The sequence below is a fragment of the Lipomyces tetrasporus genome (genome assembly GCF_029532465.1).
Source record: "Lipomyces tetrasporus strain NRRL Y-64009 chromosome Unknown POJ06scaffold_4, whole genome shotgun sequence".
Lineage (NCBI taxonomy): Eukaryota > Fungi > Ascomycota > Lipomycetes > Lipomycetales > Lipomycetaceae > Lipomyces > Lipomyces tetrasporus.
In genome coordinates, this window is record NW_026611599.1 from 1,859,874 (window position 1) to 1,875,876 (window position 16,003).

At 48.9% G+C, this 16,003-nt stretch overlaps 5 protein-coding genes across 5 annotated transcripts; 3 read left to right on the forward strand and 2 right to left on the reverse strand.

Moving 5' to 3' along the window:
* The first annotated feature begins 963 nt into the window (after positions 1-963).
* On the forward strand, positions 964-2,557 carry POJ06DRAFT_251897 (uncharacterized protein). The gene has a single exon (XM_056187460.1). The coding sequence runs from the start codon at positions 1,106-1,108 to the stop codon at positions 2,384-2,386; it is 1,281 nt and encodes a 426-aa protein (XP_056045032.1). The 5' UTR covers positions 964-1,105; the 3' UTR covers positions 2,387-2,557.
* Positions 2,558-3,561: 1,004 nt separating this feature from the next.
* On the forward strand, positions 3,562-4,290 carry POJ06DRAFT_195319 (nucleophile aminohydrolase; the record flags this gene model as incomplete). Its single annotated transcript, XM_056184990.1, has 1 exon — positions 3,562-4,290. One exon carries the CDS (start codon positions 3,562-3,564, stop codon positions 4,288-4,290), a length of 729 nt encoding a protein of 242 aa, XP_056045033.1.
* A 36-nt stretch (positions 4,291-4,326) lies between these two features.
* POJ06DRAFT_222111 (ubiquitin-2 like Rad60 SUMO-like-domain-containing protein) lies at positions 4,327-5,845 on the reverse strand. Its single transcript, XM_056185640.1, has one exon. The coding sequence runs from the start codon at positions 5,765-5,767 to the stop codon at positions 4,427-4,429; it is 1,341 nt and encodes a 446-aa protein (XP_056045034.1). The 5' UTR covers positions 5,768-5,845; the 3' UTR covers positions 4,327-4,426.
* An 880-nt stretch (positions 5,846-6,725) lies between these two features.
* POJ06DRAFT_99186 (uncharacterized protein) lies at positions 6,726-11,159 on the forward strand. Its single transcript, XM_056191881.1, has 4 exons — positions 6,726-6,801; positions 6,864-8,252; positions 8,305-10,943; positions 10,995-11,159. The coding sequence occupies exons 2-4, from the start codon at positions 6,899-6,901 to the stop codon at positions 11,151-11,153; spliced, it is 4,152 nt and encodes a 1,383-aa protein (XP_056045035.1). The 5' UTR covers positions 6,726-6,801; positions 6,864-6,898; the 3' UTR covers positions 11,154-11,159.
* A 1,026-nt stretch (positions 11,160-12,185) lies between these two features.
* POJ06DRAFT_99196 (uncharacterized protein) lies at positions 12,186-14,107 on the reverse strand. Its single transcript, XM_056191882.1, has one exon. The coding sequence runs from the start codon at positions 13,893-13,895 to the stop codon at positions 12,345-12,347; it is 1,551 nt and encodes a 516-aa protein (XP_056045036.1). The 5' UTR covers positions 13,896-14,107; the 3' UTR covers positions 12,186-12,344.
* Positions 14,108-16,003: the final 1,896 nt, after the last annotated feature.

Below are 16,003 nucleotides of genomic sequence, written 5' to 3' on the forward strand. Positions count from 1 at the left end.
AGCATGGCGAATCGCTCGTTTCCACAACGCGAACAAAGACCAGTCGACAACAATATATTCACATGGAAGTGTGAGGAATGCGAAATGAAACATGGACAGCATCTTCTAATACCACATGGGTGACACATAAATCGCATGATCAACGCATGACGCGCCGACTTGCCTTTTGTGCAATCAAGTTCAACGAACATTCGGATAATTTTCATCAAGTGTGATAATATGCTGATTGTATGTACACGGTCTGGCAGTTATGAAATTACAACAACACCAATGCTGCATATAATCTCCAGATATGAAACAGAAAAATCTGTGATAGAAGATTTGTAATTGGAAAGAATGCAACTGAGCTCATGGCCGAGCACGGGTAGTAAGTGGCAACTGATTTTTCAGACAATTACTGTCTACCGGACTAGAAAAAGTGGCGACTTTATTCTGTAAACGTGGCCAAACGTCTGTGAATGCTGGCTTGGTCTGATCCGAACTTACGGATCCCGGTTAAGGGCCACTGACACGCGGAAGTGCTCGCGTGGGCGATAACAGACAGATGACAAGGGATGGCGGGATATATAATTTTAGAACAGATAGTTATTTAGTGTACAGCAATTGCGAATTCGCATAATTATCGGATAGCGTGATGCCAAGTTCCCAACTGCGTGATGGATCCCCAAAATCTGCTCATTCGAATCCCCGGAACTTGCTTCCATCCGAGCGCGTTCGAATCAGGCGCAGGGCTGGCTGTATAAGGCAAATGTGGCATTACAATAGCATCGTTATGGCACAACTGCTGAGGTTTCAATGAGTGGCTATGTACTAGGGCGGACTGCAGGTCACCGTATAACTCGCGCTCGTCCCCATCGGGAAGGTTACTGTTACCCCCTGCGGTCTGAGAACGGTCGCAGGTAACAGCACCGATCCGACGCTAGACCTAAACGGGAATGGGCGCAGCAAACGACGCGCGTCCTGCGCCAGCATCACCTTTTTGCCTCGGCCATCGCTATGGGCTCTATCGACGTTTATATCGATCGTCCCCTCGCTCCTATCCCTACCAGAGTAAGCAAAGCAAGTTACAATCTTCCGTATTTGCCGACTCTCACTCTTAATAACTATGGAAGACTACTTCTCCCTCGACGACTTCCTCATGCCCTCTTTGGGCACCAGCACGCCAGTTTCAGCTGCCGCTTCCGCAGCGTTTCCGTCGACCTCCGGCCCTACGATTAAGTCAGAGACGATCACAACTGATGGTTTACGGCCAGCGTATAGCTTCCTGACCGACTCAAATGTGTTGCCGGCCGATGTGTCAATTGCGCCTCGCGTCTTGACCTCGCCGCGATCCGCGTCGTCACTTGCTGACTCTGAGTCCGACATGGAGTACGACGATTTCGAGCAGCTGCGTACGCTCTCCAACGGCAGCGCAACCTCCGTGTTTACCAGCGGCCGCAACAGTAGCGTCCTATCGGTGACACCAAAGTCCAAGAAGCAGCACCAGCCTGCTGACGAGGACGAGCGTCTACTCGCATCGGAGGAAGGAAAGAAGCTGTCGTCCAAGGAGCGCAGGCAGCTGCGCAACAAGGTCTCCGCACGTCACTTCCGCCTTCGTCGGAAGGAGTATATCACCCATCTCGAGCAACTTGTCGCTCAGAAGTCAACTGAGGCTCACGGCCTTAAGTCAGAGAATGACCGTCTGATGCTGGAAAACAAGCGTCTAGCCGACGCGCTGGCCAGTTTGACCCTCTCGCCGACATCTTCGGCAGACTATCTTTCTCCTTCTCCTGAGGAAGTGGGTTTCGTGCACTCGTCGTCCCACGATTTCAGCTTCATGGATGTCCGCAGTCATACTCCGCGAGTGCTCGAGAATGAGCATGCCGAGTCCCAACAGCAGCCGTTCTTTCCTCAGGAACTGACCCCCGCGCCACTACAACCAGCTCAGCGGATTACGCCAAGGATTGCGAATCTGCTTCCAACATTTAACTCGCGAAAGGACACTAATCCGAACGCGGTCGATTGGCCTCTGGCGTACTCTACTGCTGGCCCGGCGACGACGGCCGGCAGTGCAGCTTCCGCTTCGGCTAGTTCGATGCTGCCGATGAGTAACATGCAGGTCTTCAACACTCTTGTGCCTGAGTCATTGGCCGAGCTGGAGAAGGAGTCTTTGAATGCTAGCGAGCAGGCTAAGGCGGATGAAGAAGAGCCTGCTAAGGAGGAAGAGCCTAAGAAGACCATCACTGTCGAGGTCCTTTCGTCCAAGCCTGGTAAGGAGGAGGGTTCGAACGACGCTCCAAAGGACCAGGAAGGTATCTGGGAAGATGCGCGAAAGGCTGCCGAAGAGGTTTACAAGCGGCTAGGCGTGCACTTGGCAGGCTTGCGGTTAGATGATGAGAGAAAGTAATTTGATGGTTGGTTGTGGTGGCATACAGGACGAGATACATGGATTGTTTACGAAGGAGGATACTTGGCGTTATTATGGTGTTTCAATATATTTATGATTTGTTACGAGTGCCATCATATGTATATTGTGACTAAGTATATGGTATTGAATATAGTATTTCATTTGAATTATCTCGTGCATTTCATGGTTTCTGATGTCTTCATCGCCCCACAGTTTGATTAGAAAACTCGAGAGCTAACGCGCGTCCTTCTTATTCTAATACACGCTTAGAATAAGCTGGATGACAAGTATAATGAGTGAAATCATAATGCAACTTCATTTCTTTTTTTAGACATTGTTCGGTCCTGCACACGCTCAATTATAAACTGCCAAGCACTGCGCAGTTGTTTCTGTTGGCCAAATGGTTTGAATCAGGAGATGTAATTTAGTCGGTCGTAGTACATATCTCTTGCCGGCGCTGTCCAGAGATGGTGTAGTACCAATATCGTGCGTTTGCTGGATTTCAAAAGAATCGTGCCAGACTGACTAGCTGCCGACTGACTCTTGTCCTTCAAGGTACGGCAAAACATTTGAAAAATTTGGGCAGTTATAAATACAAGTACATTCCAATATAATAAATCAATACAATGAAGAATTAGATTTTATGAATTCAGCTGAAGCTCATGTCGTTTTGCTTAATTTAAATTATCATATATTTCACCCATAAGTTACCTATAATCTAATATGGCGACACTTGTGCTGACTACTTCAGAATCTCACCTAGAAAGGGTGCCACGCCTATTCCACAATCTAGCAATATATAATATTAATAATTATTTCGTGCCAAACTTGACCTAACACTGTACATTATTACAGCCGTATTTGTCGTCTTTGCCCATAGGAACATGCGCCACATGTCAGCAGTACGGTCAGCCACAACACCAATGTCCAGCAATTCCTCGAGCTTCTTCATCAGTCAACCAGCGTCGTAATATCGCAGCAGCATCACGATCGGCGTTACCGGCCGACAGTAATCGATTCTAGTCCATAATTTTCGGTTCTTGTCATATATTGCATACCTGTCAGTTGACTGACTCGAACCTCGTTAAGCAGCCACAGAATCACGAGCAAGCCTACGGCAGCAGAACGACGTCGAGTCCGAAGATATTAAACCGCAAGCATCACAATTGACCACGATGTACTCAGAGCCATACATCGACCCTGCATCTGCACATGTGGCAGCGGCCCCAATAGAGCACAGATTCAACCCGTACAGTGACAATGGCGGCACCATCCTCGCGATCGCAGGCTCCGACTTCGCCGTGCTGGCAGGCGACACCCGCCACACAACCGGTTACTCGATCAACTCACGCTTCCAACCCAAAGTCCACACACTGCCCTGCGACCCGCCGATCCTGGTGTCAGCAAACGGATACTCCGCGGACGGCGACACGCTCGTCCGCCGGCTAGGCCAGCGCGTGCAGTGGTACTCGTATAACCACAATAAAGCCATTAGTGTCGCAGCGTGCGCGCGCTTGATCCAGACAATGCTGTACGGAAAACGGTTTTTCCCGTACTATGTGCATACGATTGTCGCTGGTCTGGACGAGGAAGGCCGTGGTGCGGTTTACTCGTTCGACCCGGTCGGTAGTTACGAGCGGGAACAATGTCGAGCAGGCGGTGCGGCCGCGAGCTTGATTATGCCGTTTTTGGATAATCAAGTTAACTTGAAGAATCAGTATGATGCCCAGACTGGCGAGCCGAAAACTGCAACGTACTTGTCGCTTGACGAGACGGTCAAGCTTGTCAAGGATGCGTTCAGTAGTGCTACCGAGCGACATATTCATGTTGGTGATGCCTTGGAGATAAAGATTATCACGAAGGAGGGGGTTAAGCTGGAGTATTTCCCACTGAAGAGGGATTAATTGTGCTAAGAGTTGGCAATTTGTATGTTATGGCATGAATATAATATTGATTTCCGTTACAACCTAATAGTACAGCGATCCAAATAGACATGACAGCATCATAAGCACAGCTACAACTCCGATATGAAAGCAGCAACTACCTCACATGCACGTCAATCGTGACCTCATCCTCAATCTCCGTCTCACTTACGGTCGCGTTCTCTGGTATCAGCTCGTCGTCCATCTCAAGAGTAACCTGCATATTTGGCGCAATGTTCCGCTTGGTCCGATAATACTTTATGATCGTACTAATCTTTGATTCGGGCTTAACCTTGAGATGTATCCGCTCACCCTTACCGTCCTGTAAATATAGCTTAATTTCGTTCGACGGCGCCGGCTGGCTAGAAGGGATCTCCTGTGCCTCGTCCTCATCGGTCTTATTACTGACGTCGTCATCGTCATCCATGTGTTCAAACCGTTCAAGAAGATCTTGTCGCAACTTATCAACCTCGTTCTTTCGCACTGCTAGTATGCTCAGATGTGGATCTTCCTCTGTAACGCCGACCATCAGCGGCGTGCTTTCATCATATAACCGAGAATATGAACTGTTATCCAAGAAAACGATCGATTCCATCACATCCTCGGGAATTTTACATGCCTTCATCCACGCGTATCGTATCTTGCTAAAGGTGTATGTACTCTTGACTTTAAACACCCGCGATTTTATTCGCCGCGGCTCGTCCAAATCTTCTTCATCAGACGCTTGGTCCAGTGATATCTGAGTCTCAACCAATACGTGAACGATAAACTGACTTTCTCTCGGTGCTGGCATATTGCTAGTGTAATCCGGCACGACAGACTTTTGGGCGGTCATGGCCCTCATGCGCTCGCGAATCTTCGCTGCCAGCTCCGGAAGCAGATCAGCGTTCGCATCATCGGCGTTCTCGTTACCGTCATCGCCGTCGCCGTCGTTTCGCCTCGTCACGACATCATCGTCCGAATCGTCATCGAAAATATCAATCACAGACCGAGTCGACCCGAACACATCCGACGACAGCAGCGCATTCTTTGCCGCCTCCAGCTGCTCCCTCGAAAGCGCAGGCGGCGGCGAGAGCGTCGGTTTCCGGATATCTTTCTTGTTTCGTGCGCTGTCCAAAATCACTACTGGCGACGAACTCCGCGAACGACTCGAATTTCGCGACCGCGACCGCGACCGTCCCCGCATTTGATCGTATTGCACCACCTCTTTCTTCTTTCTCTGTTTCCGGTCTGCAAGTGCTGCGGTGTCACCATCAGTTACTTTCTTGCTTTTCTTCTTTTTCTTTGTCTTTTTATCCACATCTCTAAATTGCAACGATGACTTTTTCCGGGAGAAAAAAGCGTCCTCGTCGACTTCCATCGCGCGTTTGAGCGCGAGACTAGTAATTAGATCCTGCTCGCCTGCAAGCATTGCTGTGGCTGCCACGGCTGTCACAGCATCTCCATTGTCGTCCGTCATTCCTTACGGCTATGGTTGGCTGGGTTGGAAGCACTCGCGCCGCGGTTGACGACAGTAAACAATAAGCTGACGAGATGCTTCAGTGCGTGCGCCGCGAGCTGTGTGGATTTCGAAGGTCTTGTGGCGGTGCGCTAAACGCATAAAGACACAGTCACAAGGCAAATACCGCTTTAATTGCGCGATCGTCAGGGGAATTATGCTAAAAATTGAAACAAACTTTACAATCTGCTTCCCAGCCGCGTCAAATAACCGACCACGGTTCAATAAACCACGACACCGTCAGCTGCTTTGCCTCGCCAACGCAAATTTTCATGAGCCTGAGTGTTATACAATATACATAAACTTAGTGCACGTAAGATCACGCATTCGTCTCACGTCTGTGTTGGCTGTACAGGTGACAGGTATCAATACACCTCTTGGACTGCTTGCAGGGGCTCCAAGCGGGAATTCGTACGCCTCAATAATCGAGATTAGTCCCTACAAGAAACACCGGAAGCACTAATTGGTTCGACAGCTCATTTCTCTACTATGGGAATCGCTCCACTTTGTCCCAGTCGTGATTGATTACCCGTCTAAAACATGTACTGCTCAAGCGATTACTTCAACGTAAGAGTTCCATCGTTCACCAGATATTACAACTGCAAGAAACTGGTGACGATCGAGCACCTATCAACTAGAATTACACACAAAATTCTTTATTAACGCTGCACAATGAAACTCAGAATATGCAAGCAATTCTGAATGAACCACGACTTCATTGACATAAATCACAAGCATTGTCCATGTATTGAAAGAAGAAAAATAACCATCCTTGTCCTGGCTTGCGTCCAAGCGTGATCATGGGGTTAGGGCATAAATATGGTTGTTGTGGCAACGCGCATTGTCTGAGCCAAACAAAACAAGGATGCCCAAAGGCTGGTGCGCCGCAGACTTTGACGGCTCACAACAAACGTATCTCCGTCAAATATATCACCCAACTTGATCCGACAGCAAGAGTTTTGGTTGATATACTTGGTAATTTGCTTGTGTGACTGGTAAGCTAAAATTGTGACTGTGGTTGGTTTTGATTTCTGAGTGGTTCCGGCTAATTATCCAGCCCTAGGAATTGTTGTCACAGACTTCGCTGTAACGATGGCGCCATCAACAAGGAGCCGTAAGCGCAAGGATACACCTGCAAGTGATATTAGTCCTGATCTTGCGACGGCTACGAGCACGACCGCCACATCAGAAAATGCGGCTACTCCAAAACCATCCTCTGGCCGCGTGCTGAGATCGCGGTCGCACAACGCTGACAGTTCTTCTCAACAAAAGGCATCTTTGACTTCTCCTCCGGCTCGACGAACTAGAAGCAAAAAAGTGAACATGTTGTCTGTTGAAGAAGTTGAAACGCCAAGTGGTTTTAACTCATCGCTGAAGGAAAACGTCAGGCCAAACGAGGCCGAGTCTGCAGCTACAATTTTACTTGGTCCTCCACCAGTTGGTCTGTTGCTATCCAATCGAAGAAGATCTCAATCTGCATCGCCTCGAAAACGAAGACATGTTCGTGGCCGAGGAAAAAGAGACGCTTCCGTTGCTGGCGAATCTGGGGCCGACGAGGCGACAACGATTTCTGCCGAGCCAATTACAGAGGTTAGCGCTATTGTCAAGAGTCCCGTTAAAATTAAACGTCAATCATTGCGGACCTCAATATCGATACCTACCCTCGATGTTGAACTGCAACACGAGAAGTTAACCGATTCCGAGAAAGCAACAACTCAAGAGAGGGGGACTGTTTCTGTCACACTCGACGATAAATGCCTGGAAGACGTTACAGAGAATTGCGAACCAGCCGTCACGGACGAGCTTTCGCAATCCTTGAATTATGAGATCGCCTTGGGTAGTATGCCGAAGGGTCAACAAGATGTATCGGAACAACAGAATAATTCACAAATCCCTCTCCATAACGAAGTCCCTCTTGGTACTGAAAATGCGGACAAGGAAGCGGGTAACGCATCTGCACCAGCTGCAGACAATTCAGGCGATCCTACTGATTTAGCAATTTCAACAACAACTAGTAGTCTAGAGTCAAATGTGGAAGTTGTTAACTCCCACGTGGGAGGATACGTTGCTGTCGATGATGTTGCGATGGGAAAGGATTCTACTGAAGTAGATCGGAAGGAACCAGAGATTGTGGGGAATGACGAGGCGCTCTCGGTTGACAAAATGGCTATTGACGATCCCCCTCTCCTGGAACGACCTCAAATTATTACAGCAGAGAATAGTCCTATGTATAGTCAAAGTCTTACTCCCCGACCAATTGTGGCCGATTATACGGATAAAGGACTCAACCAGTCAATGACATATTGCGAGCAACTCTTCCAGTATTCGCCTTCATTTAATGGGGAGATGGCTTTGGATCCGAGATTGATGTCCTCTCCTCCAGTTGTTTCGGTAAATGGCGGGAATGGCAAGAATGAATTGCTGGTTGACAGGAATGTGTCTGAAGGTAAAGTAGATTGATGTTTTACCAAGTTTAATCGCAACTTACGTCCAAATAGGATGTGATTGCGCAGAATCGTCAAATACGCCATCTGGCTCATCTAAGGTCATCAAACCATCTCAACGAAGTTTTCTTGAATTTTCCGAGAGAATGGATAGATACAACAGACTTCGCAATATCTTTCATATTGGACACATTCCGCGCTCACCATCGGCTTTGGCATTTTACCGACGCGCATATAGCGACGCATCGTCGGAAGCCGCGTCTGAGCCTGATGACATGAACAGTGCCTCTAACAGGCAAGAGAGCAATACTACTCTTGAGAATCCCAAGTCGTCACCGGTACTGACTCCAGTATGTCAACCGTTGCCAGGACATCTGTCAGATTCAGATGGAAGTGATCAGTTCATGGATAGCTTTGAGACTCTTGACTTGTTTCTGAATCAGTCCCCTCCCATAGCGGATAAACGCGATGGTACGCAATCATCCGACCAAAAAGAGACCTGCTCGCCGCGATCGGTGACTCCACCTGCTTTTGAGCCACGCCTACAGATAATCGGCAGCAGAACGCCTTCACCTAAAAAGACTCCATCTTCACGGAAACCAGCAGCTGTGCCATCGACTATGCCAGAAGAAACAGGTGATGGGGATATGTCCATCTCGACTGAGCCTCCTTCCAGTGGTCCACGATTATCTTCAGTCGGCTTCGAGACCAGTGACATCAGTGACTTTTTGCCAGACGATATTATAGAATGGGAGAGGGATCAGCGGCGGCAGGAAGCCTGTTGGCCAGTTTCAGCACAGAAAACTCCAGTGAGGGGTGGTTCCCCTCTTAGTCTTTTCAGCAGTGGCCGAAGTTCGCGGTCAGTCAGGTCCCCAATGAGGATTGACTCCCCAAGTAGACATGGATCTCCAGGAATGAAATCGCCCATCAGGGCGGATTCGCCGAGCGGGCAGTCCTCTCCCGCTGTTGTGACGTCTCCAGAGCGTTATAGTTCTTCGCCAGTCAAGTCCCGCTCGCCAACAAAGAAGTCGCCAACAAAGATGTCATCGCCCGTCAGGTTCATGTCATTTATGCAACGCTTGTCGCCCGTGAAGAGTTCTCCTTTGAAAATTGTAACATTACCAGACGAGCGTTCTGACGCTGAACCGTCTGCTCATGATGTCGGGGAGAAGTCTGAGTTGGCCGTCAGTGTGGCCACAGACGATGACGGAAATGTCCGAGTCCTAGCTGATTCTGCAGCGGACGTTGCCGAGGAAGTAATCCAACATGAAAATGCAGAGCGAGATAATTTCGAGAAATCACAGTCAGAACGGTCGAATAGATGCGAGGACATTGTGCTAGCCACCAGTAGCCAGCAGGAATTGTCGGATGCTACAGTCGAGGAAGTAGTCGTCGAGGCAATACCTCAGCATATTGATACTGTCATGGAAGAGTCCGATTCGGAGAATGAAGTCTACTTCGATTCAGTGGCCAACGTTTCTTCAGAACACAGTTTAGGTGTGGCGGATGGTCAAGTGATGTCATTAGAGATCTCGGATGTGGCGGATGGTCAAGTGATGTCATTAGAGATCTCGGAAGCTATATCTGCGACTGGGCAGAAGGCTGAGGCGCAAGCTGCGGAAGACGACAGGACACTTAAAGCTTGCGACAGTGATCCAGAACGCAGTGACGGGGACGCATCGTCGGCTACACATGCTGAACACAAAGTTGATCGAGACTGTTCCCAAGGTCATTTCGCCGCTTTTGCAGATAGTCAGGAAGAGGAGGAGAATAGTTCTGACGTAAGATCAACAGAAGAAATCACAGAGAGTTACCGCGATCCAGAAGAAACGAATGTTGAGGAGGAGCTTTGTCCGGTTGATTCCCCGGAAGACAGCGTGGTTACGATTGTTCCACCAGCGTCGTCGTCGGAATCCGTCGGGATAGCGGACGACTGTATGCATGGTGATGAAGCTCTCCCGGAACCAGCTCCTGAAACTGTGTCAATCGAGCATAAAGAAGATGTTTCAGAGGAAACAACTGTTGGATCGAGCAACTACTTCGCAAGCGATGAAAATACATCAGATATAGATTACACGACAGTTCTTCCATGGAATATTAGCCTCGACCGATGGGCAGAGCTGAACAAGAGACAGGAGAAAAACGAAGCTTGTGCGTCAACTGCGTCTGCTGAGAAAAAAATTGACCAGGAAAATTCCGCATTGCCCGTTGAAGTGCCACACTCCCCTGTGCGCAGTCCACCGAAGAGAAGCTACATTTCAACGCCAGCACGGTCTTCGGCGCGATCTTCACTGAAGAGAAAGCTTAATGCTGCGACGACTGCTATTCCCGTTCCGCCCACGCCGGCGACGTATACTAGCGAGATAGGCCTAGGCGGTCGTGCTACGCGATCTCATGCCACGCCGGCGCGTATACCGACGGCTCCTCTTACGAAAATTACTGAGACGAACTCAAAATTGAATACGGGATTTGAAAACAATATCATCCCGCAATACCAGTACAAGCGGGGTAAGAGACCGGAGTCACCGCCGCCTGATAAGCGGAAGCGGCAGCGATTGATGAAAAACGAGAGCCCTTTGAAGCGGGAGCGGAAGATTAAGTTTGCGTCGGAGATTGCTACTATCGCCGGAAATCCCACTAGTTCGGCACTTCGTACGCGGAAGAAACGGGTTGATTTGAAGCCGATCATTAAGGTGGGTTCACAGAAGTGGTGCCGGTATTGGTGTCGATGCTAATAGTAATAGGTCCCGGAATATCCCATGGACTCATTTGGGAACGCAGTGATCAATCCACCACAGACGGGGCAGCGGGATACAATTCGCGTAGTGCACAGATTATATCTCGGAGATAACGAGGAGGAAGCGCCAGAGAGGTATCTTCAGAAGCCAAGTATCGCTCACTAGCTAATTGATTATTAAGTTTTGATGGGCTGTACTATGATATCGTTCATATATCTGGATGTTGCTAGTATTAGATATCCTGTATCATAATTGTTCAATATGTCTATTAATGTAAATAACTTATAATCTACGATATTACAACAATGCCATACCGAACGCCTAACCATCCAAAAAACAAAACAATCAAAAAGGTCACTCTTCATTCTGGTCGTTGAAGTCGCAATAGTTCAAACACTCAAGGATATCTTTCATAGGAGTGTGGAGGATACCGCTTTCACTGTCGTTGACACCTATATTGATCATAACCATGTCTTCGATCCAGCCGTGCGTGTATCCGTCTGCGATGAGGTTTTGGTTGTGCGTTGGCTTAGTTGACGCAGGTGGCTCAGCAGGTCTACCGTCCCGTTTTCTTAGCCTGCGGACTTTACGGCAGGAGAAATTTATAGTTTAATTGTGTGCATATCGGCCGTCATCAAATATCTGCCGGGGACCGAGAACACAGTACCCCGAAGGATCAGCGGCGACAACATTGCTTGCCAATGTTCTCAATCAAGCATTAGCTATACAAGGCATTACATGCATCACATTACAGATGGCAGCGATAAATGGACTTTTGGGTACCCGAGATAGGTGCACTCTGGGAACCCGGTCTGGCTGGCCGCAATTGACTATAGTAGTCCGGGCTGGCGCACTGGGCGATATTGGGACTAGCTCGAGGTTCGCTCGAACTAGTGGTGCCGGCGGCATGCACTAACTGGCGCAAATGTATTCTGGCAGAGACGCTGGACGACGTCGACTCCTCGACTATATACAATCTGCGAAGTGGTCTAGTACGTGAGACGGCCATCGAGCGGTCCTGCAGAAAACAGCTGATCATGCGGCTGGTGCGCCTTCCAGAAGCCTGTCAGGTACAATACCCTGTACACCTTACATCGACCGGCACGATCGCACCGCCAGACAAGGAAGGACAAGGATCGAGAATTAATCGCGGCAAATGCAAACTGCGACCGAATTATCGGTTACGGCCACGGCTAAACAACTAGAACAAAATGACGAGTTACAGTAGTACACATAGATAAGTCATAGATAACTATCCATCGCCCTACAGTCTCCCCTAGATCTACGTACAGAGCATTTCTGCCGTCGCATTAGTACAATCGGAATTAAATAATATGCAAATCCATCGAATTCAATCTATCCGCACAAAACAATGCAGTCCAATACATCGCGCATCGGCACATGCAGCACGGCCGCGTCGCGGTCGTTCACGCCGATGTTGATCATGACGACGTCGTTTATCCACCCGTGGTAGTAGTCGTCGACCAGCTTGTTCGCCTTCGATGTCGTGTTCGACCGCTCGTCTTTTTGCGAGCTGTTGCCGGCAGATTCAGTGTTGTAGGTTGTATGATCAGTATCGCTGACTGCATCGCGCCGCCGGTTGGCATCCTGCCGGGTGTTGAACGACCTGTCCCATGCCATGGACACGGTATAGAGCATCGTCTTCTCGTCCAGTCCGGCAAACATCAAGTTATTCGTGCGAGCAATAATGTCAAACGGCGCGGTTACGTTCGTGACGATGGCGATCCGTCTGTAGAAAAGCTCGTAGATATTCTTGTACTTTATATGCACGAGCGACACGAGCACGGTGTTGTGAATCGACGGCTCGCATGGGTAGTCGCACATTGTCACACGAAGCGAGTTGGTAGCCTGGTGGTACACGTTGGCGGCGTCCTTTGTCTTTGAGAAGTCCTTGAGCAGGGATTTCATGCACTGAGGCGGGCCGTGTGGTTGTCGGCCAAGGATATTTTTGCCGTTGTCGGCGCGCGAGATGGACCGCGGCTTGAACTCGTGGTGGACGTACTCGACATTTGTTTCGTCGTACAGCAAGAACCAGTTCTTTTCGACCTCGGCCTTGTCATCGCGAGGCAGTTCGGTAAGGTTTGCGTACCGGACGGGTACGTTGTCCAAGTTCATCTTGTCGGCCAGTCCCGGGACCACGGCACGCAAGTCGATTACGTACTGGGACAGGCAGTTTGTCATGCCGTTCATGCCGACAACCATCAGCGGCTCGCCCATTGGCGAGAAGAATATCCGGGGATCCATGTGTCCCTGTTTGAGTTCGAGGTACCTGTGTGACTTGCACGAGCCAGACGGTGACGCGACGTCGGTCAGGACGAGCCTCCTGGCGTTTCCCGGCTCGATGCACCTCAGAATCCGGCGACCGATGACTGGTGTTTCGCCCCAGTCCATGTCGCAGTACACAATCTCGTGGTGGATGATGCCACGCCGGGGTGACTGCCGAGCGAATCCGATATACGGGTGCTCCGAGCCGGCCGGGTATGGGAGCAAATTCGGGTTGTACCTATTCGGACCAGTGCCAAAGAGCATGCGAGCGACAGTCCCTTCAGGACCGCTAATCGACACGAGGAAGTTTGCCGCATTGTCAAACTGTTGTCGCGTCGACGGCCGATTGCAGTAGCGTAATAATTCCAGTGGCAACGGTCCATAAGCTTGTACGGCAGCAGTCGGGTCTTCAATGGTGGTGGTGGCTCTGAGGTCGTCGTCGCCATCATCGGAGAGAAATGTCTCGTCGTAGGGAGAGGTTGCTTGTTGGAAGGAGTCCGACAGTCGGTGAGCGCCAGACCAGATGATTGTTATTATGCCCAACATGGCGAGGGCGCCGACGGCCGCGACAAGGACGTACAGGCGCTTGCATTTGCTGAGGAAGACAGAAGCATTCGTCATCGGCCCAAATTGAATGGATGTGACTAGCCGCACATGTGCACAGCACAGAAGCCGAATTGGATATATTGGAACAGAATAGAAAAGGACAGCACCAGTTGGTAGTGTCAGGCCAATGATAGTATAGACGTAAAAAAAACCGGAACTCACGTACGCGCATTTCGGCGGCGATCAGTGCCGTTCAAGTCAGCAGCCGGCGTTTGAACTGGCCCGGCGAACAATCGCACTTCGTCAGGAACCGGACGAACCAGCCCGCCACATGACTGAAGTGCTCACGTGGGCGGAATCATCGCATTCCCGGTTCCTGGGTTACTCTAGATATGAAAGAAGCGGCGGACCATGATTTCCAATAGCGTCAGGTTGGAAACTCGGGACCAATCAATATATTTAACATCCGGCCAGACATTACGCTTGTCGAAAGTTATTTTTACCCGTCCTGATTGCCAGGCCTGGATAGAGCCCAATAAAATTTTAACTTCTTTGTAGCCATCAGACGACGACGACGACACATGGCTGACCGAATCAAGTTTCGACGGTGGCCCGTCGGGCAGTAAAAATGATTATTTAGCCGCCCTGCGTATGAACTTATCGCTACCCCAGGGATTGGCATAAATAATATCCAGGCTTTATTTTCGCTTATGCATATTCTTATCCGTAACCAGACAAATATCTGTATCATGTATCTATAGCCAGATAAATTAGCCTTATCTCATATCCGTAATAGTCGTAATATCTACGGGATATGACATATCATCACTCACGTGATTTAGACGAACTGCTCCATCCATTCACTATAGGGAAGTGGATCGCCCAAAGATCATGATCCACTGAATACTGAGGTTATTGATCGCACAATTAGGCTCTCTAAAGCCTCTAAATGATCCTATGATTCAACGGTAGGTACAGTATTCAGTAGTAAGGCGTGATCTCTACCCGTTTGAATCAGCTCATTTTACTCAGTGGAACACTTAACCGAACCTTCGAGTAGGGCTGGACACGATATCGCCTACAAGACGATACGATATCGCCAGAGGAAAATTCCTGGCGATACGATATACGATATAATGCGTGAATATCGTATCGTATCGCCTCAAAGCGCACGTGACTCTCTTCCTGTACGGGGTTCGGCCAAATAAGACTTTGGCTCTAATTTTTTAACACACTTTGGCACTTTGCAGCGGATTACTGAAAAAAATGACCCGTAATTAGACGAAAATAAAAGAAGAACGGAAGAACGGAACGGTCCCCATATGTACGTATAGAAAGACAAACAAATAACCGACAAAGAAGAAACCAAAACGGAATGGCTGCCAATGCATGCTTATTGGGTAGTTCTGTGAGCGGAGGGATCTGTTAGACATTGGGATCTGATATTATAGAGATACGGATAGTTTTGATAGCCAAGTTCGATTAAAACTGGATGTCCTACTTCAATAGGGCTGTGACGGATGGGCGGATATGGCGGATTCTATCCGCCAAATTATCCGCCTAGAATAAATATCCGCCGCATTTAAAGTTGGCGGATATGGATGTCGAATAAATATCCGCCAGGTCCCAAATTGGCGGAAAACCTGGCGGATATTTATCCGCCGTATCCGCCGGCGGATGGCGGATAAGGCGGATAATTTCCTAATTAGGAAAGATCGATGTGGAGTATTTAAGGTCAGGTCCAAGGTTCACTGTGATGTAGCTGAGAAGTGTATATTCTCGAAACGGTTAGAGTTCCGCGAGGATATATTATATCGCAATGTCCGAATGAGTTAGCTATGGATTTCGAGGTTTGTATTCGAGATTTGAAAAAAATGGATTAATTCTCAGGCAGAACATTGCACATTGTCGTCGACGCGCTTACAGAATGCAGATCGTCGATGCCGCACGCGTTTGCTGACAAGTACATTGTCTTGTAATCCTGACTATTTTATTATTTACTTAAGGTGGGAGAGTCGTATCAACGAAAACGGGTGAAATTTTGATTTCCAGGTAACGTTTGGCGCTAAATTATCAAAGGAAATCCTCTAACCTAATTAGGCTAGTGTAATCATTTTAGATTTATCCGATCAAGGCGGATAGGAAGGCGGATTTATTCGACAAGACGGCGGATGAGGATCCGA

What these genes read in the sequence shown, in the direction of transcription:
- POJ06DRAFT_222111 (XM_056185640.1), bottom strand. Translation starts at nt 5,767, where the DNA reads ATGACGGACGACAATGGAGATGCTGTGACAGCCGTGGCAGCCACAGCA.
- POJ06DRAFT_99186 (XM_056191881.1), top strand. Translation starts at nt 6,899, where the DNA reads ATGGCGCCATCAACAAGGAGCCGTAAGCGCAAGGATACACCTGCAAGT. An exon ending in TGACAGGAATGTGTCTGAAG is followed by an intron (nt 8,253 to 8,304) that starts GTAAAGTAGATT and finishes ACGTCCAAATAG; the next exon opens with GATGTGATTGCGCAGAATCG. An exon ending in ATTTGAAGCCGATCATTAAG is followed by an intron (nt 10,944 to 10,994) that starts GTGGGTTCACAG and finishes TAATAGTAATAG; the next exon opens with GTCCCGGAATATCCCATGGA.
- POJ06DRAFT_251897 (XM_056187460.1), top strand. Translation starts at nt 1,106, where the DNA reads ATGGAAGACTACTTCTCCCTCGACGACTTCCTCATGCCCTCTTTGGGC.
- POJ06DRAFT_99196 (XM_056191882.1), bottom strand. Translation starts at nt 13,895, where the DNA reads ATGACGAATGCTTCTGTCTTCCTCAGCAAATGCAAGCGCCTGTACGTC.